The 26,591-nt window shown below is 36.3% G+C and overlaps 1 protein-coding gene across 2 annotated transcripts in view; it reads left to right on the top strand.

The window, feature by feature from the left end:
• Klp10A (kinesin-like protein 10A) overlaps nucleotides 1-26,591 on the top strand; it is a 198,469-nt gene that overhangs the window by 46,902 nt on the left and 124,976 nt on the right. For both annotated transcript variants that reach the window (XM_090371417.1, XM_090371416.1), the window contains exons 2-4: nucleotides 7,911-8,005; nucleotides 20,967-21,032; nucleotides 24,971-25,007. In XM_090371417.1, the coding sequence (XP_090227543.1) occupies nucleotides 7,911-8,005; nucleotides 20,967-21,032; nucleotides 24,971-25,007 (198 nt within the window). The remainder of the gene's footprint in view (nucleotides 1-7,910; nucleotides 8,006-20,966; nucleotides 21,033-24,970; nucleotides 25,008-26,591) is intronic.

Raw genomic sequence — 26,591 nt, 5'->3', positions numbered from 1 at the left:
TGATCCTGCAAAGTATGCAGTACAGTTCTGTAGTAAGCTCCCATAACACTTGTATGATGTGGTGCAACATGCTGGTAAACCATTCCTTGAATGTCAAAAAAAGCGATGATCATTACTTTTGCTCCTTTTGGCGTTAGCGATGGCAAGACTTCCAAACAGAGCTTTGTTGCTTACTCTCTAGGTTGAAATGATGAAGCCATGTGTCATCCACTGTTATCACCTTGTGCAGAACCTCATCTTCAGTAAACATCTGTTGCAGCTCCTGACAAACCTCCATGCAAACTTGCTGTTGCTGGCTCAAGTGTGAGTAGTCTTGAACCAAGCATGTACAAACATGTGTCAAATGCAAATGGTCATGGAGAACACTGTGCACCCTTCCTGCTGATATTCTCAACATGATATTCTCAATAATGACTGTTATACAGCAATCTTTTCTCACAATTAGAGAAGCAGCATTTATGGTTTCTGTGCTGACAGCAGTGATTAGAGCTCCAGGACTGCCAATGTTTGTGATTGAATCACATCCATCTTTAAACATTCTAAATATACCTGTGAGCTGTGCTATCTGGAAGCATAGATTCACCAAGCCTCTTAACATTTCATATGCTTCAGCTGGTGATTTCTTGAGTGCAGCATACTGTTCCTCTTGTGTCACATCCATTGTTTTGTAGGAGGAACTGAACAGGCATAAACTTCAAACTAATAGAACAAACTTATCCCAAACACTTTTTCATTCATTTCATGATTATATGTCACCATAGTTAAGTGCATTATGGCCTTGCTGCCCTTGTGCCGTAAAGCTTACGAACAAACAACATGAATATACAGGATCTCAGTGATGTCAGCGTCCACTTGCACTCTGCCAAGCCTCACTTATTTTTCCTGACAGAATTATTTGCTGTAAAATTCCTTTTGCTTCAAAGGTGGAACTTGTGCATATGCCTGCTCTCATATTCTCTATCAGAGACAGTAATTTGGAATCTCTTTTTGACCTTTTCTGGTTTAAAATCTCTCTCTCCATCCCATTCTCAAATTCATCTGTTGCTTCTATCATTTTCCTAACTCCAGTAATCACTTTTTTTTTTTTTTTTCCTTCAAAGAACGGAAGTCAGAGTTCCTTTCTTTGAAACTTGATTTTCTCCAGTACAACTTTCCTAACAGTGTGATAATTTTCCTTGGCAATTTTAATGTTCAGAACTTTAGCAGCCTTTAGTTTTCTAGTCACATTGAGCCAGATGGTTGAGATGCTGAGGTTTTTACAATTAATAATCACTTGCGCAGCGTATTAATTTACCTATCAGAATACCAGACAATCCTAACCACATAGCCAACACTGTTGATCGTTTTCTTACAAACAACCCTTCGAAGTACACTGTCTAGGTGAGTGGATGTTTAGGCACGTCAGATCACAACTTGGTGATGGTCTTCGTGTTGTTTGGCATTACAAGAATGCAAAATGAGATGATCTGTGAGATTTCTGTTCTTTTCCTTGGTTGGAAAAGAACAGAAATCTCAAATATTTAAATATACTGTTTTAAAACTTCCGATGTCAGTGCTTGCTCAAATCATATCAGCGAACTCATTCTTGTAACGAGAAATCTTTTATTTCACACTCCACCTTAAAATCTCGTCCTTTATTTAAACCTTGGTTTTCTAATAAATACGCTAAGGCTGTTCAAGATAAGAACGTTGCATATTGCAATTGGCTTACATCCAAATCTTCAGGTTCCTTTTTTTGCTCACAACAATTGCCATTAATCAGTCCAAACTATATTTTGAACAGGCTAAGAGTATAAAACTTGCTTATTGTCCAAATGGCAGTTGAGCATTCTGGTCTCTTGTGAAAGCTGTTGGTTGCAACTTCTGCCCATCTCTACTCCCACTTCTGTTAAAAGTTGATGGTTCTATTGACACCTGAGCTAAAGATAAAGCTTGACCTGCTAGCATCCTACTTTTCTTCTAGCTCCTGTATTGATGATCTTGGCAAACCACCTCCTATCATTCCCAGTACATTCCATTTGATGCCTACTGTGATCTTCCATCAAAAGGATGTTAGATGGATTTTGAACAGTCTTAATACCAAGAAAGTGGCAGGTCCTGATGGTAGTTTTCTACTTGTTCTGAAAACGTGCTCATGAGCTTACTCCTGTTTTTGTGTCACCTTTTTTACACTTTCTTATTCCTCGTGTTTTTCATTCTGCTTAGAAATTTGATCAAATCTGGCAGTTCCTAAAAATTGTGAAAAATTCTTAGGCCAACAATTGTTATTAGTGGTGTCCCCCAGGGTTCAGTGTTGGTCCATTATTGTTTTCTGTATTGATTAATGATATTTATGATGGTATATTAGACTTGATGTCTAAGTTTGCAGATAATGCAAAGGTTAGCAGGATTGTTAATGACACTAATGGTAGTGCGTTACTGCAACAGGATCTGGAAAAGTTGAGCGGATGGGCTGAGATATGGCAACTGAAGTTTAACATTGACAGATGTAAAGTACTGAATATGGGTAGCAGTAACCTCAGAGTAACATATCAACTGTGTGGTAGAGAATGAAAAGGATGTAGGGATAATTGTTCAGTTAGATATGAAGATTTCTGAGAAGTGCAGACGGTCTGCAAGAGTAGCTCATTGGTCTTTCAATGATATACAGGAATTTTTCTAGAAGGGAAAAGGAGGTGATTATCCCCTTGTATAAGGAAATGGTCAGGCCACACCTCGAGTACTGTATACAGGTCTGGAGGCCTCATTTTAGGTAGGATGTAGAGCTGCTGGAATGATTACAGAGAAGGGCAACAAGATTAGTGAATCAAACAAAGATTTCTCTTATGAAGAAAAGCTTAAGTTTTGCAAATTACAATGTCAGGAGACTAGACACCTGTGAAGTGATCTGATTGAAGTGTATAAGGCATTGAATGGTTTGAGCATGTTCAGTGCTGATGGGATTCTTCCTCTTGTCCAGATTAATTGCCTGAGGGGACATAAATTCAAATTAAGGAAAGACAGTTTGAGAATAGATGTGCAGAAATTTGCCTTTAACCAGTGGCGGTTGATTGCTGGAACAAACTTCCATCTGTCATTGTTGAAGTTGCTAGCTTAAATTCAAGGTAGAACTAGACAAACATTTGGAGTAAATGGATGGGTGAAATGGGAAGGGTTTTTTTTTTTTTTTTTTTGCTGATGCTGTATAAGCTTGCTTTCTTGCATCATATACCTCTACTAATGCCTAATGCTAAAAATCCCTCCCATCTAATTATCCCATTGCACTTCTGTTTTTTCTAAAATAAGTAATGGAGAAATCCATTAACCATCAACTCAAAGTATCTAGGAACCTTCCATCTGATCAGTGATTTCCAGTATGGATTCCCTCGGTGTCAATCCACTGGGGATACTGCTGGCTTATTTTACCCATGTATGGTCAAATTCATTGGAAAGGTTTGGTGAAACTTAAGCAGTTGCTCTTGACATTTCAAAGGCTTTTGATCATGTTTGGCATAAAGGTCTTCTAAATAAGCTTCCATCGTATTGTTTGCTAACTGTTTTTTGTAATTGGGGATCCAGTTTTCTTTCTGATTGCTCATTGCAGGTGATGATACATGTCTTCTAACTTCTCCACAATGCTGGTGTTCCCCATTGTTCAGTTTTCTCCCACTCTTTTCCTCTTGTGTTAATGACCTTCTTCCAATGACTGGAAATCCTATCTGTAGTTTTGCTGATGAAAGCACATTGCATTCCACCTTCCAGTTTGAGAAACGTTGCCCTGCACAAACAGCTTCAGCTTCCTGAATATTCGCTACCAATTCCTTAAATGCTGATCCAGGTAATTCTCCAGTAGGGCAAAGATAACTTAGTTAAATTAAATCCTTCTAAAACTCAGTCCTGTCTTATATCTTGCAAAAAAAAGAATACTTCTGCTCCTATGCTTATCTTCAATGCCATTCAGATTTCTAGATAAGATCATATAACTCTGTTAGGGATTTCCCTGACTTCTAATCTCTTTTGGCATAAGCATATCACAAATATTGTTTCTCTGCATCTAAAAAACTGGGTTTTTTCTTTCACTCTCAGCATTACTTATCTTCTAAACAGTTATTCACTTTGTACAACTCTCGAATCTGCTGTACCATGGAATATTGTTCCCAAGAGAGGTTAACGTGGCAGTGCCATCTTAACCTCTCTTAGGCTTCTAATCTCCATTCAAAAGAGGGCAGTTAGATTAATTAATGACCCATCTCCTACAGGCTCTCTGTCTCATAGACATTCTGTTTCTGCTGCATGCCTTTATTATATATATTTCCAGTGCTTTTTTTGTAAAAAAAAATAGATGCTGGTACTTATTCTTTGCTATCAGGAAAAATTGAAAATTAAAAGGATATGAAAAGTACCCTAAAAGGTTTTTTTCTGATATTGTTACTTTCATAGTAATGTTTTTGGAATAACAACAAATTTAGTATATTAACACAGTTTGTTAAGCATAAATTTATTATTCAAATATATAAAAAAAAATAAGTGAAATGTGAGTAAAATAAGTAAAATGTGAGTAAAATAAGTAAATAAATCGGTCAATTACTGAGTGCCAGGCACTTAGGGTGAAGAGTCTGTAGTCACGAATGGTCGTTAGTGTAGTATCTTAGAGAGCTTTATGGTAACTGAAAAAAGTTTCTAGTACCCCGGCTTGGCCTAAAAGTGAGGAGCCAACAAAAATGTGTATTTCAGTCTTTGCAGTTGTTGTGAATGACAAGGGTGGGAGAAGTGACTCAGACTTCTTCCTGGAGAAGCAAAAGTCTTGGGGGAGAAGAGACTGACAGGTGAGGGCTGTGCAAGCCTCCATGCAGGCACCTCCCCACCACTGCCACCTCAACACTGACTCTCTGAGTACTTCCTTGCCGGGACAACTCCAGCTTTGAAAATTGTTAAAAAATACTTCTCATCGCAAAATTTATAAATTAGCATTAGCATTAGTAGAGGCATTTGATGCAAGAAAGCAAGCTTATGCAGCATCAGCCAAAAAAAAAAAACAAATAATAAATAAATAAATAAAAAAAATAACCACTTGCACTTCACCCCTCTGTTCGTTCGAAATACCTGTCTAGCTGAGCCTTAAACTTATTTAGGCTATCAACTTCCACGACAAGGGATGGAAGTCTATTCCACCAACCAGCCACCTGCTGGCTAAAGGCAAATTTCCTGATGTCTATCCTACATCTGTCTTTTCTCAATTTGAATTTATGCCCTCTCAGGTGATTATTCTGAGCAAGAGGAAGAATCCCATCAGCATTGAGCATGCTCAAACCATTCAAGGCTTTATACACCTCTATCAGATCACCTTGCCGGTGCCTAGTCTCCAGACACTAATTTGCAAAACTTAAGCCTTTCTTCATAAGAGCACCCTTTTGTTCCATTCACTAATCTTGTTGCCCTTCTCTGTACTCGTTCCAGCATCTCTACATCCTTCTTGAAATGAGCTTTATAGAATTATTAATAAGAATATTAATTTAGAATAAATTACCTTTATAGAATTATTAACTATTTAGCAACCTTTTTGTCACCAAAAGGAGAGTTACTTAGTACAAAGAAGCCCGCTATTGAAGTGCAATAAATTTTTTTTTTTTTTTTTTTTTTTTTTTTAAATTTTAACACAAAAAGTAAATGATAGATTTCAATTGGAATAGTTTTCCTTTGATAAGCATCAAATAATGCATAGCTAATGTGATTTTTAAATTTTTAGCTCCATTAGCGACGGAAATAGAAGGGGGATACAAATTGCATTTTCCTGTCTGGCGCTGCCATTTTTAACTTTAAAAATATTTTAAATTTATATTTTAAACCTACTTTCGTTTACCTTCGTTAGACTACGGCCCCTAAAAATAATAAGTAAAAATAAAAAACATACGTAAAAATAATTTCAAAATAAAGTTTTTGTAGAATATTCCAAATTTTTATTAAGTTCTCATCTGACACCCTGTGCTGACTTATTTTCATCCTCTTTGTGTGTGTCTTGCTGAATGACATTTCTGAAGCAGCCATGAATCACCGTATTTTGCTGGATTGAAGCGGGTCGGCCCTGGGCATACAATTTTAAGAAACAGTACTGAAGAAACTGTTTTTGTCATTAACGAAGCTCTGGTTGGGCTGACAATCAGATTCATTTGTGAAAATCCTCGTTCACATTCACTTGATGAAATTGGTATCCTACTCGGAGCATCCATCAAATGCTTCAATTCTTCCAAAACCATCTTTTCAATTAGGTATTCCTGAAATACATGAATTGTATCTCTTTCATTTAACTGTAACCTAACTGACAATTTTCTAACTTCGTTTTCACCAAATGCCAACATTTCATGTTTAAAGGTTTAATACCTTCATTGTCCTTGTTTTCCTTCTCTCGTCATCGGTATTGTCCTTAAATTTTTATTAATGATTATTCAATAGTTCTTAAATTTGAATTTTTTTTTTTTTGAAACTGTCCAAAATGTCAGTGTCATTCGGATATTCAGGTACTGTGACCACGTAAACAGAGATAGGAAAAATGTGGGTAACACACTTCCGCGAAACAACAGATGATTATTTGTCTGGGTAAAAGAAAATCACTCTCTCCTAATTCTTGAATGGGATGCTTACAGTTGATTCACAGCAGTGTCCAACCCATAGTCCACCCAGAAAGTGAACTAAAACATCATTTTAACTTTTGTTAATTATCAAAAAAATTTTATCATTAAATGTTTTGTTCTGTAAATGTAATTGTGTATTGTACTTAAAATTTTTGAATATTTTCAATTTTACTTTTATATACAACAAGATATGGAAAATGTAACACCCTAAAGAAATTAACTTTTCAATTGTTTTTGAATATGGCCCCTGTACGGGAAAAGTTTGGACACCACTGCAGTAGAAGGTGGACCAGAGCCCATTGGGAATATCCCTTGATCTGCTCACTGCTGACCAGTATGACTTTTCTATATGTGGGATGGATGGTCGGATAGTTTTTACCAGGTACCACTAAGTTGTAGAATGGTAATCCCCTTAGTTCTCTTAATTCATGCAGCAGCACAAATTGCCTGAAGGCCAGAAATGCGAACAGTGCGTACCAAGTTAATTCTCCTCTAATCTGTTCGCTATGTGAAAATTTTCTTGCTCAGCGGAAAGTATTTTAAATGTAACTTCGAAGGGGAATTCAAAATAATTCACTATAAAAGGACTTCGTAAACAGTGATCTGACTGAATAATTTAGAATTATAAAAATGGTTATACAGTTTTATATAGTTTTTACAATTTTATATACAGTAGACAGTGAAAAATGCAAATTTAGTTAAATAATTAAGTTTATTTAAATAGTAGGTAAAGATGTGAAAAAAATTTGCGGAATATTACAAATTTCGAAGTGCACTGTATCCAAATGTCACACGTCACTGTTAATAAAGGTGCTGGTATGCCGTACCATCCCAAAAAAAGCACTGGATATTTCCATGGGCACTGTTCTTCTGAATTGTCTTCTATAATTTGCCCTCTCTTTTCCAAACAAGTGTGAACATGTGTTGCAACCATCAACATCCTTTTACTGTCCAACTTCAAACTTAGAACCAATTTTTCTTCTTTTTCATTTATTCCTTCTGTTTCCTGCAACAACTTTCCTACAAAATATTTCCTGAAAATTACAATCTCCAGAAATTCAAGTCTAATGTCAATAAGTATCTTCTTTCATCTTCTCAAACTTCAACCCACACACAGTTATAAGTACTATAGGTTCTAATATCTTTTATGTTGGGGAGTTCCATAAATAAAAAAAATTAAAAAAAAATACACACATATATATATATATATATATATATATATATATATATAATTAAGGTGTATTTGTATTGTAAATTGTATTGTGCAAAATTGTAAATTGGATCATCTGATTTATATTTCAGGCCGTATCCATTCAGCTGTTATCAGTGGAATAAATTTAGATAATAGAAGTGTTACAGTAGAATGGTTTGAAAAAGGAGAAACAAAAGGAAAAGAGGTTAGTTTCTTGAAATGATTGTATATTTTATATATATATCATATTTTATATATACGAGGTGGGGTTGAAAAGTTTTTAGCCTAATGTATAAAAAAAACGACAAAAAAACAAAGCTATTTTTATTCAACATATTCCCCCCCTTATATCATGCACTTTTTACATCAGTCCTCCAACCATTTTAGTCCCTTGGAATAGAAGTCCGAAGTTTGCTCCTCCAACCAGGCCTTGGCCGCACTGATGTCATTTGTGGTGTCAAAATGCCTTCCTTTTAAAAATTTTTTGAGATTGGGGGAATAGATGATAGTCAGAGGGAGCCAGGTCAGGCGAATAAGATGGATAGTTCAAATATTTGAAACGCAGTTGTTCGATTTTTGCCATTGTCTGGTGTGCCTTGTGTGCTGGTACGTTGTCCTGAAGGAAGTGATGCCTTCGCTCAATTTTCCATGCCTTTTTTCTTTCAAATTTTCCTTTACTTTGTCTAACTGAAATTGTTCAATTTTGAAGTATCATTTCATGAATTTGATCAATGTTTTTGAGAGTTGATGCAGAAATCGGTCTTCCCGACCTTGGAGCATCTTCAAGGACAAAACTGCCCCTTTTGAATTTGCCAGCCCAATTTTTTATAGTTGCTCGAACAAATGAAGGAATTTTATGATCGCACGGTACTCCATCTTCTCAAACTTGTGATTTTCCCTTGACCCCATTTCTTTAAAGGCTGAAAAAAAGAATTAAATTTTTATTTATTTATTTTCTAGATTTATCGTTTTTATATTAAAAAAGATTGCTGATCACAAATACGATAATTAAATTGGTCAAATATTTTTAAAAAGGGTCCGACTAAAAACTTTTCAACCCCCCCTCCCTCGTATATATATATTTTATATATCAACTTTGGCAGTAAACTTACTTTTGTATTTAAACTAAAGAGTGGTGATTCAGAACAGTAATTACTGCAGTTCCCATGCTATTTAGGCACATTTAACATGTGTGCATGAAGCATCTATTGTCTTTGCCATGTTCATTCATCTGTGCTAACCAGTAGAAAATTTGGCGGCTATTCCTTTTTCTTTTCTTTCTTTTTTTTTTTTTTTTTTCATAAAAAAGTTATATGCTGTTGCTGCATTAGATATTGTTTTTTTCTCTGCAGTCAGTCAGTTGAGGAACTAATGGGCAGTATGGCAGATGGACAAAAAAGAAATGTTTGTGTATGTGAAACTTGCACTTTTTTTTTTTATCACTTTAGCATTAGTAAAGGCATACGATGCAAAAAAGCAAGCTTATGCAGCATCAGCCAAACAAAAAAAAAACCCTCCCATTTCACATATCTATTCACTCCAAATGCTTGTTCTGCTCAGCCTTAAATTTATTTAAGACTGAGCACCATAATGCCAGATGAAAGTCTGTTCCAGCAATCAACTACCTGCTGGCTAAAGGCAAATTTCCACAAATGAGAGGGCGCTGAATCTCTTTAAAAGTTACAGCTGTCAGTTACAGGCTCCGCAAAAACGATAAGTGTTTGCCCTTTATTTACATGATTGTTATTTTATATTGTACTTAATACGTAGTCATATAGTTATAGTTACGCTGGTTATTTTTTATTTTTAATTTAGATAAAGAGTTTTTGTGGATTTTACTTACGATAGGTAAAACCATTATTTCGTTCCATTTTTGTAGCCATTGTTTTTGGATATAGTGGTAGGGAATTCAAATTTTTTAATTGAGGTAGCTAGGTAGCTCTAACGCATAATTATATAGTAATACGCTTCACTGTTTCTATTTAATAGTTTCTATTCAAATACTATTGACATTTAATTTATTGATTTTATTAATTTAAACTACCATGCCCCAGACTAGAGCAGCAAAGCAATGGGCACAAAGTGGTAGGAGTGCTGTGACTCGGGGGAGAACTGAGGGGGGCAATTCTCCAACGCATCACAGCCTAAAAAAATGTGCAACTTGTGAAATGTTTGCCGAACTCTATGGAACGGAACATGATATTGCCATGGGGGATGTCTTTGTGTGTGCGCAATGTAAGGAGTGTAAGGAAATCAGGCGACAACTCAGCGTTGTTGTGGGCCTATATGAGAGTTTGAAGGACAGGGTGGATGCCCTCGAAAGATCTAAATTGAGGGGCCCATCAGGCTCTCAGCTGCCCACATCAACGCCACAGCTTGCACTTGGTCATCACGCAACACAGCGGCAACCCCTAAGGCAGAATGCGCTGGTCCCACAGGAACTAGTAGTTGTTGGTGACTCTATTGTCAGGGAAACGGGGAACATCCTTTGTAAAAAGGATAGGTGGAACAGGACCAGGGTATGTCTGCCAGGGGCAAAGGTTGATGACGTTGTAGAGCGGATATCATCTTTCAAGGGCACAAAAGGTGATATAGTTGTACACGTTGGCACTAATGATATTAAGAGTAGGAGACCGGCGGAATTACTCAACAAGTACAGGTCACTGTTGAAAAAAAGCCGTGAAATAGGGTTGAATTTGAAAGTGTCTGCAATTCTGCCCAGACACGATAGGAGGGAGTACATGATGAGAGCCTTGTCGATCAATTCGGCCCTGGAAAGATTGTGCAAGGCTCAAGGGGTAGAATTTTTTTTCAGCCTGGACTGTACTTGTTAACAGGAGAGATTGCTTCTACAGGATGGGATACACTTAAATAGAAAGGGTGCAAGAATATTTGCTGATGCTATCGAGGCAGTGTTAGGTGGGTCGGAAAACTGCTAGTTTGGGGGGATACAAAGACTAATAGTTTAACAGTAACCGCAGGCAGAGGTGAAGGTGATTCTTGCACAACTTCTATTAGAATAAGAAGCGACCTGGAGCGAGGGGTGTTGGGGATTTCAGGGACGGATGGCAGTCATCATGGAATAGTTGGGTATATGGGATGTGTTAGGGTAACAAGGAATAGGCATAGGAGCATGTATGCTTGCATGTATACCAATGCTAGAAGTATAGTAAATAAATTTGATGAATTTGAAGTGTTGGTCAAGACATCAAAGGCGGATATTGTTGGGATAGCAGAGACGTGGTGTCACAAAGATATAAGGAATGCAGAACTGGAATTTGGGGAGTACAATGTGTACAGAAAGGATAGACAGGACAGAAAGGGAGGGGGTGTTATGCTGTTAATTAAGAAAAACATAAAATCAAAGGAAGTGCTCCCAGTTAATATAGATGAACAGTGCTCTGTTGAGTCAGTTTGGTGTGAGATAAGCACTGCGAAAGGAAAAATAAGAGTAGGAGTGTGTTATAGGCCTAATTCATTGAATGAGTACAATGAACAATTGTACAGAGAAATAGAGTGGGCCACTAAATCAGAATGTCTTATAATGGGGGATTTTAACTTCCCAGATATTGACTGGAACTTGTGGGTTGGTCACTCACACACTAGTCAGACTTTTGTGGATTTATTGGATGATTGTTTTCTGCAGCAGCATGTTCGAGAGGCAACCAGAGAAAGTAACACTCTTGATCTGGTTATCAGCAGTGATCATTCGTGTATTAAGAATTTGCAGATAAATGAACCACTAGGTGGCAGTGATCACAGTGTGCTGAAGTGGGATTTACTCAAAGAGGTAACTACCGTCAGGGGTAAAGGAAAGGGTTTTTGCTTCCGTAAAGGGGAGTACAGTAGTCTCAGACAGTTTTTAAATTCTGTACAGTGGGATCAACTGACGATGTTACAAACAGTAAATTCTAAGTGGGAAGCATTCAAAGAATTAATCGTGGAAGCTACTAGACTTTATATACCGATTAAGAAATATCGTTCAAGGTTTAGGCCTAAATGGTTATCAAATGAACTAATGAGACTCGTGACAGAGAAGAAAAATGCATGGGATGCATATAAATTATCAGGTGACGCAGAAGCCTGTGACAGATATAAGCTAGTCTGTAATCAGGTCACAAAGGAGGTTCGGCAGGCGAAGGCGGATTACGAGAAATCTTTGGCAAAAGATGCTAAGAAAAACAGCAAGGATTTCTTTACTTATATAAACTCTAAAAGGAAGGGGATGAATATGATTGGTCCACTTGACATCGATGGTTCGACTGTTGATGATCCTGCTCAGATAGCAAACAAACTGAATGAGTATTTTGCATCTACATTCACACGTGAGGAATTATTACAATTTGAAAATGGAAGAAGGTTATCAAATTGTAGCAGTGTGCTTAATGATTTTGTAATAACTGAGAGCAAAGTGGAGGAGAAATTGTTGAAGTTAAACATAAGAAAGGCACCTGGGGTGGATGGGATCTATCCAGTTATTTTAAAGGAGGCGGCAAAGCAACTAAGCAAACCCCTAGCCATAATTATGAGAGCATCCTTGGACTCAGGGGAGGTTCCCACGGACTGGAGATGTGCAAATGTGTCCCCAATTCACAAAAGGGGCGCCTCCGTAGCCAGGTGGGAAGGAGCAGCAGTGCGTAGCACACGCTTCTTGATTAGACCGGGGTTCGAGCCCGTCACCACCAAATACGGAGGATGCGGAAAGGTCAGGGAATGACTACCGCATATTCCCGGAGCAATATGGCCTTAGTTGCTAATGCTCCTAAAAACCAAATAACAAACAAACAAACAATTCACAAAGGTGGATCGAAGGGTGACACGAGTAATTACAGACCAGTTAGTTTAACTTCTGTTCCGGGTAAAATAATGGAGTCGCTGGTTAAAGATGCATTGCAGGATCATCTAGACAAGACTGCAGCAATAATTCAAACACAGCATGGGTTTGTTAAGGGAAAGTCTTGTCTGACGAATTTGATTGGTTATTATGATGTGGTCACAAAAAAACTGGATGCAAAAAATAATTTTGATATCATATACTTGGATTTCAGGAAAGCTTTTGACACTGTTGCGCATGGAAGACTACTGTACAAATTGGAGCAGAATGGTATTAAGGGTAAGTTGCTACAATGGATAAAAGGATGGTTAAGTGGGAGAAGACAGAGGGTGGTAATCAATGGGTGCTGCTCTTCGTGGACTAATGTTATTAGTGGAGTCCCACAGGGTTCCGTGTTGGGTCCACTGTTGTTTTGTGTATTTATCAATGATATTGATGAAGGTATATCAGGCTTAATGTCAAAGTTTGCAGATGACACAAAGGTTGGCAGGGTTGTTAATGACAGTAATGGCAGTGTGCTACTGCAACAGGATCTAGATAATTTGGGCAGATGGGCTAAGAAGTGGCAACTGAAGTTCAACCTTGACAAATGCAAAGTACTGCATATGGGTAGAAGTAACCCCAGAGAAACGTACCAACTGTGTGGTACTACACTTAAGGTGGTAGAAAATGAAAAAGACCTGGGAGTAATTGTGCAGTCAGATATGAAGTTTTCTGAGCAGTGCAGACAGGCTGCTAGGGCGGGTCATGGGGTTTTGTCAATGATATATAGGAATTTTGCTAGCAGGGAAAAGGAGGTGATTGTCCCTCTGTATAAGGCAATGGTCAGGCCACGCCTTGAGTACTGCGTACAGGTCTGGAGGCCTCATTTTAGGAAGGATGTAGATTTGCTTGAGCGTGTACAGAGAAGAGCAACACGATTGGTGAGGGGAATGAAGGGATTCTCTTACCAAGAGAGGCTTAAGTTCTGCAAATTGCAGTGGCTGGAGACTAGGCACCTGCGCGGTGATCTGATTGAGGTCTATAAGGCCTTGAATGGGTTGAGCACGCTGAATTCTGATGGGATCCTTCCACTTGTTCAGATTACCAACCTACGGGGACATAAGTTCAAATTAAGAAAGGACAGATGTAGAATAGATATGCAGAAATTTGCCTTTAGCCAGCGGGTGGTTAATTGCTGGAACAAACTTCCATCTGTCGTTGTAGTTGATAGGTTAAATAAATTTAAGGAGGAACTGGACAGGCATTTGGAGGGAATGGTGTGATTTTTTTTTTTTTTTGGCTGATGCTGCATAAGCTCCTACACTTGCTTTCTTGCATCATGTGCCACTACTACTACTACTACTACTAAATCTGTTCTACAACTGTCTTTCCTTAGTTTGAATCTATGCCCCCTCTGGTTCTTAATCTGAGCAAGAGAGAGCTGGCACACTATGACCATAGTTGCCGATACGGCTAATAAATCCCTAAACATACAAACAAACAAACAATCTGAGCAAGAGGAAGAATCCCATCAGCATTGAGCTTACTCAACAAATTCAAGGTCTTATACACCTCAATCGGATCATCTCGCATGTACCTGGTTTCCAGGCACAGCAATTTACAGAAATTAAGCCTATCTTGGTAAGAGCATCCCTTTGTTCCCTTCACCAATCTTGTTGCCCTTCTTTGTACTTGTTCTAGCAACTCTACATCCTTCCTAAAATGAGACTTCCAGACCTATACACAGTATTCAAGGTGTGGCCTGACCATTGCCTTGTACAATGGGATAATCAATTCCTTGTCCCTGCTAGCAAAATTCCTATACTGTATATCATTGACAAGACTCCATGACCTGCTCTGGCAGCCTGACTGCATAGTTACTCCCAGGTCTTTTTCGTTCTCCACTTCCCTGAGTATAGTACTACACAATTATTACATTTCTCTTGAGATATTGCTACCCATATGCAGTACTTTGTATTTATCAATGTTAAACTTCAGTTGCCACTTCTCAGCCCATTTGCCCAACTTATCTAGATCCAGTTGCAGTAGCTTACTATCTTTACGGCCTCTGTAGCCGAGTGGGCAGGAGCGGGAGTGCAGTAGCACACGCTCTTTGAGTAGACCAGGGTTCAAGCCCCTGACTGCTGAATACGGTCGATCTGCCAACCTGCATTGGACCAGCGTGGCAGATTATGGTCCATTTCCCTCAGCATGAATTGTTGAGGAGGCTTCCATCCTGCAGTGGGTTGATAATGGCTGCACTTTACTTTTTTTTTTTTACTATCTTTACTGTCATTAACAACTCTGCCGACCTTTGTATCATCTGCAAACTTGGACATTAAGCCTGATATACCTTCATCAATATCATTGGTGAATACACAGAACAACAATGGGCCCAGCACTGAACCCTGGGGAGCTCCACTAATAACATTAGTCCACAAGAGTAGTGTCCATTGATTACCACTCTCTGTCATCTCCCACTCAACCATCCCTTTATCCATTGTAGCAATTTGCCCTTAATGCCATACCTCTCCAATTTGTACAGTAGTCTTCGATATGCAACAGTATCAAAAGCTTTCCTGAAATCCAAGTATGTGATATCAAAATTATTTTTTGCATCAAGTTCCTTTGTGACCACATCATAGTATCCAATCAAATTGGTCAGACGAGACTTCCCTTTAGCAAACCCATGCTGTGTCTCTGCACAATTGCTCATTGTACTCATCAGATTTCAAAAAATAAGAACACACACCTACCCTCATTTTCCCTTTCCCTCTGCTTATGTCACACCACACTGACTCAACATTGCATTGTCCACCAATGTCAATTGGATGCACTTCCTTAGATTTTATGTGTTTCTTAACTAACAGCGTAATCCCTCCTCCCTTCCTGTCCTGTCTATCCTTTCTGTACACATTATACTCCCCAAATTCCAATTCTTCACTACTTATCTGTATAAGCAGTGAAGATATCCCAACAATATCCACATTTGATGCCTTGACCAGCACTTCAAGCTCATCAAATGTATTAACTATACTTCTAGCATTGGTATACATTCAAGTATACATGCACCTGTTCTTTCTCTTAGTTAACCCTAACACAGCCTGTGTATTTACTTGTTTCACTTTAACTCTCAGCAGTCTTGGAAGTTTAATAAATATATAAATTATGAATCATTATTATTTTTTTGATTATTATATTAATTATTATATTAAGTGATATACAGTATAACAGCGTGTTATACTGTATTTCACTTGTTATTAAAATTCAGGTGGAAATAAGTATTATAAAGATTGAGTTAATATTACATTGTATGTGTAGTGAAGTGAAAAATTACTTTTATATATTATTAGTTAATTAGTAATTAATTGGTAGCAACATAATTATTTACTTCTCATTTCTGTTAACCCCAAAAAAATTAAAAATTCAGTTAATTTAAGAAATGAAATTCACAAACCCATGAAATGTAACATGCTGCGAACATTGCCTAACATTTTTCTATTGACAAAAGTTTTGATTTATAATAAACTGTTGGTTAGCAAAATTTTGCTAACCAGTTCATAAAATTGGCCAAGATTAAAAATTAACCTCCCTCTTCTTAGTGTTTGTTTACTTTATATATATAAAAGTTTTTGAAAAGAGAAAAGGAAAATGGGGGAAGGCAAAATGGAAAGATAAAAGGAGGTAGTATAGTTACAAATTGAAAAAGTGAAAAATAAGAAATTCATTTTAAACACAAGATAGAAATGTATACGTGTATATAGGTATATTGTCACATATCATACAATCCTGGCATCTCTTCAACCACCAGAATCAAAACATTTTTTGTGCATTGAAAAGGGATCTCCATTCCTCCCCGTGAAAGTGGATCAGTAGTTAGTGTAAATTTACTACTACTATCTAGAAAGCAGTCCTAAAAAGGAAAGATAGATTTAAATAATTTCAACTAATGCCTTTTACTAAAGTAAAAAGATTTTGAAGCATATGTGTGTACACAGTGGTTGTCTTTGGTTAAATGTGTAACTAAACTGGTAGAACCTTGGCAGCTTTTGACAAGGTGTTTAAATAGGAGTTTAGAAGTAGTGAGGAAATCAATATGAGCACTTTTCAGAGTTACCAAATTGAAAAGTACAACAAGTGATTAAAGTGAGTGGCACTAACTCATGTTCTAATCTAGTTTGTGATCCAAAATTTTTGAAAGCAGATTAATTTGATCAACTCAAGAAAAAGAACTTAATTGTAAACGTCTGGTAAAAGAAATCTTAACCAGGCCAAACAAGCTGATATTGTATCTCTCTCTCTGCTTAAATGAAGCAATTTGTTTGCTTCTTTTGAATGAAAATATCCAATCATGGCTCTTCAAAAAAGTGTACTCAGGTCATTACTCCTAGATATGTTGAAGAATGTTATGTACAAGATTTATTTTACCAACTGTTTTTAAATACAGGCAGTTCTCACTTTACAAGTTCCTGGATTTACTAGTTTTTTTTTTTTTTTTTTTAAGTATGAAGTATCAACAAAATTGAAAATATGAACATTAATTGCAAAAAAATGAATGTTAAACATTCATAAATACCACATTTCAAACCACACGTGTGGTTTGAAATGCGATTCACAATACAGTGGGTGTCCAGAGACACCATTGTATCGTGAAAATATCATAATGTGAACCCAATAACACATTGTTTTTTGGTAATTCGTTCCACGACCTCCAAAGTTGAAATTTTCGCTATATAACTCTCTAAAAGGTTGTTTTTATAGTGCAAATTGAATTAGTTACCAATTCAAATCACTAAAATGCACTACACTTTCATCGTTATCATATGTTCCTGAACGCTTTTGTGACATTTTTCTAAAGCACATTTCTGGAGGTCACGACCATAAAACAGTTTGAACTTTCCAGTTTATTGGGCTTTTCTGTTACTGCAAGCAATAATAAATGGGTAGTAAACTCAATGTTATTGCATTTGCGAAAATACCGATAGCTGGAATTGTGTGGTTCTTTGCATTATTATGGTGAAATGTGTTTCCCTTTTACTGAAATCTTCAATCATATAAAAAACAAAGAAATTTTCAGAATCTTCTCTTCATTCTTTTTTTTCTTTTAAGCTTCGTAAACTTGTTACTCCGCGCAAATCGTGTTAGTTGCAATTTGTGTGTTCCGTTAAAAAATGCTTATGCATGTTATTGAAATTTATAAAGAAAAGAGAAGATTATCTTGGAAACAAGAGCCTCTTGAAGCATTTCTGAAGAAGAAGATGACTCCTTGTGCAACAAACCAACACGTGCCGAGCCAATAATGAGTAGTCAACGAATGTGCACTTAGTCAATGATGATGAAGAATAAATATTCTTTAACATTTGTAAGTCATAAATAATTTTCTTTATTGTTATAATTTGCTTTATTTTACAGGCTACATTTTCATTTCTTTGGAAAAATCAATCATTGTTTAAACATAAACTAATTAGCTAACTAATTTCATTGTGAATGCAACCCCTATTTTTAACATTGTCTATTGGTAATAAATTCCCACTTTACGGGTTTTCGCTTTATGGGTGAACACTAGGAACGAATTAACTCGCAAAGTCGAGAACTACCTATATTGCACTTCCGTTATAGAAAGTCAGAAGGATGATTCCAACTTAGTCATAAGCATTTCTACTGCCAAGGTCATGGAGAGTCTAAAACAGAAGAACATTCAGTTTTTTTTGTTCAGTATGGAAGTACTTTATGGCTGCATGTGACTATGTAGTATGCAAGTTTCCATTGAAGAATGATATTCTAGTAAATTCTGAGATAACACAAATTTCATCAGTTGGCAATGCATAATTTTCAGATTTGAAATTTTTTTACGGATAAGTATTTCTTGATGTTGTTAAAGAAATAAATGAATCAATAGATGTTTTGTAGCATCACAGGGATACCCTTAAATAGGAAGGGTGCAAGAATATTTGCTGATGTTATCAAGGCAGTGTTAGGTGGGTTGGAACAAGCTGATAATTCTAGGCATACACAGACTAATAGATTAACAATAGCCACAGGCAAAGGTGAAAGTGATTCTTGCACTGCTATTGGAATGAGTAGCAGCTTAGAAAGCAAGCTGCTGGGGATTTCAAGAACTGCTAGGAATCATCATGGAACAAGTAAATACATAGGCTGTGTTAGGGCAACTAAGAGTAAGATCAGGTGCATGTATACTTGCATGTACACCAATGCTAGGAGTAGAGTAAATAAATTCAATGAATTTGAAGTGCTGATCAAGACATCAAAAGTTATTGTTGGGATTTCAGAGATGTTGGTGTCATACAGATATAAGGAATGTACAATTTTAATTTTGGGAGTACAATGTATACAGAAAGGGCAAAAAAAAAATTATTTATTAGGGTCAGTATTTTGTCTCTGATCAATTTGCCTTCTTTGCTAGATGAAAAACACAGTTCTGGGGAAAAACTTTGCTAACAACGCCTGAGACCGACTAACTCAGCCACAGTGAAAAAAGCCCATAAAAGTTCCTCGCGTCATCAACGGGATTCGAACCCGGGCCTTTTCCACTCAATGTGCGGAGGACAGCAAAGCAACAATACCATTGTGCCTCCCTTCCTATCCAGTACAGTATAGGATAGGAAGGGATGAGTGGTTATGCTGTTTGTTAGGAAACCCATAAAATCTAAGGCAGTGTATCCAATTGGTATGGGTGGCCAGTGCAATGTTGAGTCAGTTTGGTGTGACATAAGCACTGGGAAAGCAAAAATGAGAATAGGAGTGTGTTATAGTCCTAATGACTCGATGAGTACAACAAACAGCTGTACAGAGAAATAGTGGGCCAGTAAATCAATGTCTTATAATGGATGATTTTAACTTTCCAGATATCGACTGGAACTTATGGGTTGGTCACTCACACACTAGCAAGACTTTTGTGGATTTATCGTATGACTGTTTTCTATAGCAGCATGTTCAAAAGGCAATCAAGAGGGAGTAATACTCTTGATCTGATTATCAGCAGTCATTAATCATGCATTAAGAATCTGCAGATAGAGGAACTACTAGGTGGCAGTGATCACAGTGTACCGATGTGGGATTTACTTAAAGATGTATCTATCGTCAGGGCTAAAGGAAAGGGTTTTTGCTTTTGGAAAGGTGATGTGACTGTTGGTGGTCTCAGTTTTTTAAATTCTATACAGTGGGACCAACTGATGTTGTTACCAACAGAAAATTCTAAATGGAAAGAATTCAGGGAAGTAATCAAAGAAGCTACTGTTTATGAAAGAAGGAAGAATTGTAGTCATTCTTGGTTGGGGAACTGACAAGTGTACATGGAAGCTTGAAATAATTGAACTCTTTATATATAACCTTATTCTAACCATGCTTGGCATTTTAACAATTCCTCAGAGCAGTGCTTAATAATGAGAGCCAGGGTTAGAAAAACAAACTGAGTTTAGATCTTCGTTTTCTGGTGAAGCTTTGGAAATGTTCCTGTGCCAAGTTGAGACCAGAGACATTATAATGAACAAACTTTGACTCATTTCTGAAGAAGACAAAGTCTGCAATGGTATCTTTCATGAAGCAGTCAATATCAGTTGGTGTCTAATAGAATATTCAAAAAGAAATCCACAGATAGAAAAATGTTAGGTAAATTAATGTTTAAAAGAATACTATACTGGTAAACAATCCTAGGCTGTATTTTAATATAAAATGTATTTTGCTAGTGAAATTTAATATATAAGGAAGTGTAGACTTTAAAAAAATCTTGCTGAAAAATTTCCTTTTTTGCCTATTTTGGCCCAAAAACTAGTTTTTTTTCCTGCTTAGAAATTTCTGATTTCCAGCTTATTGAAATTGATAGCTATGTTATTGGAATAAATGATAGCATTCGAGAATTGCACAAGGCATTTCGGTCATCTTCATTGCTAACCATGGCAGTATGCATTGAGAATTATGAGATTCACTAGTGCATACTCTCCATAATATATTGTGTGTTAGTTCATGATTGCATTCCTGTATACCTGTTTCTTCTGCTATTCCTATTTGAAAAAAAAATAAAATAAAATAAAAAAAATATATATTCCTGTCAAATAGGAATTGTGTTTTTTTTTTGCTGTTGTTATTCCAAAGTCATGAGAAGCACTTGTTATCGAGGCCTTTGAGTTTCTGATTAGGCCTGTTGTAAATCTTCTGGGTTGTCTTCTGAATAGCCTTCTTTGCAAATAACTATGTTGATTGCGTGTGTGGGGATGATTACCCATATACTTATAAGAATGTATACATGTGTAAAACTGATATTAAAAATGGATCCAAAAATATTTCCTAGAGTTTCATCAATTTCTAAATGACTTTTTTTTTTATTTTTTAGATTGAATTTGATGTTGTATATGGCTTAAATCCTGATCTAGGTCATTGCCCACCTACTTCTCGAAGGGTAAATATTTTATAATTACTAAAATAATAAAAATTAATAAAGAAATATAATGTTTTAATTTATTGAGTTAATAAGATGAAAGAATGTTACTATATACCTTGTACCTTTTAGTGGTTGATACTTTTTATAGTGAAAGGGTTCAGCAGTATTAAAAAAATGAGTAATTAACTTTTTATACCTGTCATGTAATTATTAATAGGATTATATTATGCTTACTAATTATTATTAGCCATATGGTGCAAGGAAGCCTTGATGCTTATGCTGCACCAGCCGAAAAAAAAAAAAAATCTGAATTACCCGAGAGAGAGAGAGTTAATTGTTTACTAAGTAGAACTCATGGAAAATAATCTTCTTGTTAACTTTGAACTATTCAGGCTATATGCCTGAATAGTTCAAAGTTAACAAGAAGTTCTGAAATTTCCTGAAAAATTTCTTTGCATGAAATTTCAGAATGACACTGAACATTTTGAATCTGTGAATAAATTTCCATCATCTGTTCCTCTTTTGTCAGTTAATTATTTGTCCTCTGCTTACTCTAACTTAATCATATCTGTAATTGTTGTTTTTTTTTGTCCTCGCCTTTTCCCATTATATATGGGGTGAGTGTTTTTTTTTTTTTTTTTTTTTGTCATCGCCTTTTCCCATTATATATGGGGTGAGTTTTTTTTTATTATTTTTTATTGTTTTGGAATGCAATTTTTACGTCCCGATGCCAACCCTCACCCTTTATCCGGGTTGGGAATATGCAGTGGTCATTCTCTGACCTTCTGCATCCTCTGTATTTGGTGGTCACAGGCTTGAACCCCGGTCTAATCAAGAAGCGTGTACTATGCACTACTGCTCTTGGCTACTGAGGTGCCTCATATCTGTAATTGTAATACGTCCTATATTATTGAAGCATGCAGAAGACACATCGATTTATGCAATGTTTAAATTTAGCATGATTTCTGTTTCTTCCTTTTTGAAGCCTTCTTGGACAACTGACAATCTTATTCAGATATAAGCAAGAATTTTTTAAATTATAAAAAAAAAAGTTTTTCTCTGAATTTCTTAAAGGTCTGTTTTTGAGTCAATAAATTCTGTGATCCTAAATTATTTGGCAATGAAAGTTATACCAACTCTAGTTTGATTTAAAGAAGAAAAAAAATTGCATTATACTTTCTGTTTTGTTGTTCTAGAGAAGGTCTGTTTCCTCCATTGACAGACTTGGGCTTTTCTCACTTCGGAAATAACATCATTATCCAGGAGTCAACCTAAAATTACTGCTATCATTTTTAATCAAATAACAAATGCCAAGAACTTAAATCCATTATTCATTAAAAGCTTACAGCTGGATTTTTAAAGTTTATTTAAACAAACAGTTTAACTGAAATGCTCACTCTTAAACCATGTGAAAGTAATAATGCCAAACTGCAGCTTATATTTAGGTAACTATTGCTGTTACCATATAGGGAGGCAAAATTTAATGAATCAACCAATTTAATTAAACTATGAAAACCTGCTTTCACCATAGGCAGAACTCCCTCAGCCATACATGATGTTGGTGCAATGCTGTTGCATATGTTATGCAAAAAAAAAGAAATTGGTGCAATGCTGTTGCATATGTTATGCAAAAAAAAAAAAGATTCCCAAATTAGAAATTTTGTGTGTTTTAATAATTTCATGTCTTTTATTTTAGAAACATTTCCATCAAATGTTTGCTCGATCAGGTGGGGTGGGGATCAGAATTAGTAATTAAATTCAGCTTGGTGCAGCCTAAACTCATTTTCAACTGTACAAAAAAGTAGAATTTTTGTATTAATCTGAGAAAAAAATGGTTCAAAATTTAACAACAAAATTGACATTAATATGTGAAAAGTAACATAAGTTGTCTGCTGTGCTGCATTTCTTATAAAAAAGATATGCTTTCATTACAATGTTCTCCGAACAAGATTTTTTTACTTTACTTCTATAGATTTTTTTTTTTGTCATTTTACTTATTTATTATTGATTTTAAAGTCAGTACTTAAGTAAATAAAGTGGAAATTAGCTTATATGTATTAGAAAAGTGCAGTAAAGTTTATTATTTTAACAAATATTTCTTTTGAAATAATTTTATTTATATTCATTACAATTAAATTTAGCTGTGACAATGATTTGTGCACAGCTAAATTTAGATGTGGTTTTACTGTATGTGCACAAAAGGCAGTACAAATTATAGGGAGTCTAAATTAGTGAGGTTTTACTTTATATAACTTTTAATTTAATAAAATATCCCATGCCTTAGATATTGATATGCTAGAAAATAAGGATTGATTAGGTCAAGTTCCCTGGAGTGAAATATGATGTTTGTTTGAATTTTAAACAACCTTGTTTAAAGAATCATGACTTAATTGTGAGAGCCAGTTGAAATCAGTCTGAACCTTGATTTGGTGAAAGTGTGTTCTTTGCAAATACAGTGAAACCTCCTTTAACAGGCACCTCTCTAAAGCCAGGCACCCAGGTATGGACACCCAGGCCATAAGTATTTGAAATTACATGTTAGCAACTTCTCCAAAGCAAACACTCTCTAGCACGGATGCAGACACTGATAGCTGTCAGTTTTTTTTTTTTTTTTTTTTTCAACCTCCCTGCAGCGGACACTTAAAAATTTTTTTTTTAAGTTTAATATTTCAGATGAACATGTTCTGGTGACACACGCACATACACGTTTTCACAGGTCTTCATTTAGCAATTAAAAGGCAAAGGAATGTCAAGATTATTACTGAACAGTGACACTAATTAGACTTCTGATAGCCACAAATTACTTATGGAATAGATTGCAGAATATGTTGTTAATACGATTGCTGCTGCTGTTATCGAGTTTACAAACTTCGTTTTCACTGGCTGAAGCAGTTTCACTGGCATGCCCATCAATGTAACAATAAAAGTCAATTCCCTCCTGGCATCTTTCCGGGCTATGGCCAGTCTCTTGATGGCCGACTTTGGGCAGCTCTTAGTGGCCATCATCCTGATCAGTCTCATAATCTCCTCCAGCTCGATGTTGATCCAGTCTGTGATCCTGGAGGAGTACATTAGTACTGGGACTGTATAAGTGTTTATGGCTGTAACCAGGTTTTCGCCATTCAGCTTTGATTTTAGCTGAATGGTTCCCGCCATTCAGCTAAAATCAAAATACCATCAGAGACTGAAAAGTCTCTGATGGTATTTCTCAGTGAGGTGGGCCTTAATCCCATATTGTTCTAACTGTTGGGCCTGTATCATCCCCAGATATTTGTAGGTCTTGCCCTCTGTCATGGCTTCAATCTCTTCACCAGTCTTCAGCTGGTAGTTTTGGCTGACTGGATGTCCTTGATGCAATCCATGGGTCTTGTATTTGTCTAGGCCAAATTGTACCTTTATGTCAGTGTTGAACTTGGTGATCCGGAGTAGATGTTGGAGTTGATTCTCAGTTGTGGCATAGACTTTATCATCCATGTACATCAGGTGTGAAAGGGTGTACAGGTTCTTCTTTCTTTTACACTATATCCATACTTAATGTTATTGAGCATGGCAGACAGTGGGTTGAGTGCAAGAATAGGGCTTACTGATTGACTCTTGTACTTCTTCCTTCTGAATCTCCTATTCTGTCATCTCTTGTACATCCTTGGTTTTCTTCTGTTCTAGGTCAATCCAGGGGCATGGCCGTTATGGCTAACATGTACAACAGGTTGTACACTCATCAAATATGATTCGTATTTTGAAGTAAAGTTATTTCATAACCGTAATGATGTAATGAGAACCCAAAATGAGACATTATATGCAAGAGAAGAGATTGCTTGGGAGAGTCACGTTCGACTGCTAAAAGCTTTCACTTTTTTATTTATTTTTGAAAATAGAATTCTATATATTTTGTATATTTTGACTTTGTCCGAATGCATGAACATTTGTTTACACTTTTTTCTTTTTTTTTTTAATAGCTGCCTCCAAGGCCATCCGTGCATTTTCCAAACAAAGGTAAGTGAACTGCTAGATCTCTCTCTCTCAGACAGATGCATGCATGTGCACAGTACATTAAAACAACTGAATCATCGTCATGAATGTTGTTAATCCTTAAAACATTTAACTTTTCATTGTAGCTTACAAAAAAAAATGTATCTCTATCCCAACCATATTCCAGCATGATGACAAAATCAAAGGAGTTTGCAACCATTCAATTTGACAAGAATATAGTCATCATTATATGCAGAAATCATGTGGGCTTGAACTATGATCATCTGGAATGGTTCAAATTTGGTGTAATCCAATCTTTGCTTTTGGAAACTGGAAAATTATTATTTCTAATCCATAGTATTATACAAGACAATACAGCCACTCGCCAACTTATGTAAGGGTTGCACTCCACAGAACTCTACGTAAGTCGAATTTTACATAAGTCAGAATTTCCCTATATGCTTATGCATCACTTGCAACTATGCTTGCTGAATTTGATTGAAGCAAAACAGAAATGTTCGATGAACATGTAAATAGAATTATTTATTCATTTTTTTTTATCTCTTGTGCAGGAAAAATTACAAAAAGAGAGAGGAGACAGACATAATGTCAGCAAGTTTTACCTTTCGAGCATCGTTGCCAGAATAACTCTCTAGCTGATAAGTATGCTGCTGTGGAGATTTAGAAGGGTAGTAGTAGTAGTGGCATGTGATGCAAGAAAGCAAATGTATGAGCTTATGCAGCATCAGCCAAAAAAAAAAAAAAAAAATCACACCATTCCCTCCAAATGCCTGTCCAGTTCCTCCTTAAATTTATTCAACCTATCAACTTCCACAACGTCAGATGGAAGTTTGTTCCAGCAATTAACCACCCGCTGGCTAAAGGCAAATTTCCGCACATCTATTCTACATCTGTCTTTTCTTAATTTGAATTTATGCCCCCTTAGGTTGGTAATCTGAACAAGTGGAAGGATCCCATCAGAATTTAGCGTGCTCAACCTGGGTTTTTTTCCAACTCATCACAAAAGTGCTCTGCAGCTTGAGAATTGTTACTGGTGACTTCACCGCATACTTTGATGTTGCGGAAGCCAGCTCAATGCTTGAACCTATAAAACTACCTGTTGCTTGCCACGAACTTGACTTGGGGTTCGCCGTATTTATCATTAACATCTTCATAAATACTTGTTGCTTTTGCTTGAATGGCCATTAGATTCAGGGACACTTGCTTCTGAATCTTATTTTCCATCCATATTATTAGCTTTTCCATCTTCGATATAGCACCTTAATGCTGTTTTGTGAACACTGTTGATCTTAAATACATTGATCCTTTAACACGTTCTTTTATACACTCACTCACTGTCCTTTAAAATAGCATTCACTGTTGAAGCAGCAAGACCTAATTCCCATGCAATAGATGACAGACTTTGTCCTACTTCTTACATCTTAATCATTTTCATCTTCATTTCTAAATCAATTTTGTTCCATTTCTTAGCACTGCTACCACTTGCACTTTCCATGGTTGCTTTGCCTTCACCATTGTAATAAGTAAATAGGAATGAAGAGAAGATTCTGAAAATTTGTTTTTTAAACACATTTCACAATAATAATG

This window comes from Mastigoproctus giganteus, chromosome 4, assembly GCF_048544385.1.
Source record: "Mastigoproctus giganteus isolate SK-2022 chromosome 4, ASM4854438v1, whole genome shotgun sequence".
Classification (NCBI taxonomy): Eukaryota; Metazoa; Arthropoda; class Arachnida; order Uropygi; family Thelyphonidae; genus Mastigoproctus; species Mastigoproctus giganteus.
Note: the sequence above shows the minus strand (reverse complement) of the source record. Positions and strands in the feature narration are given on the sequence as shown.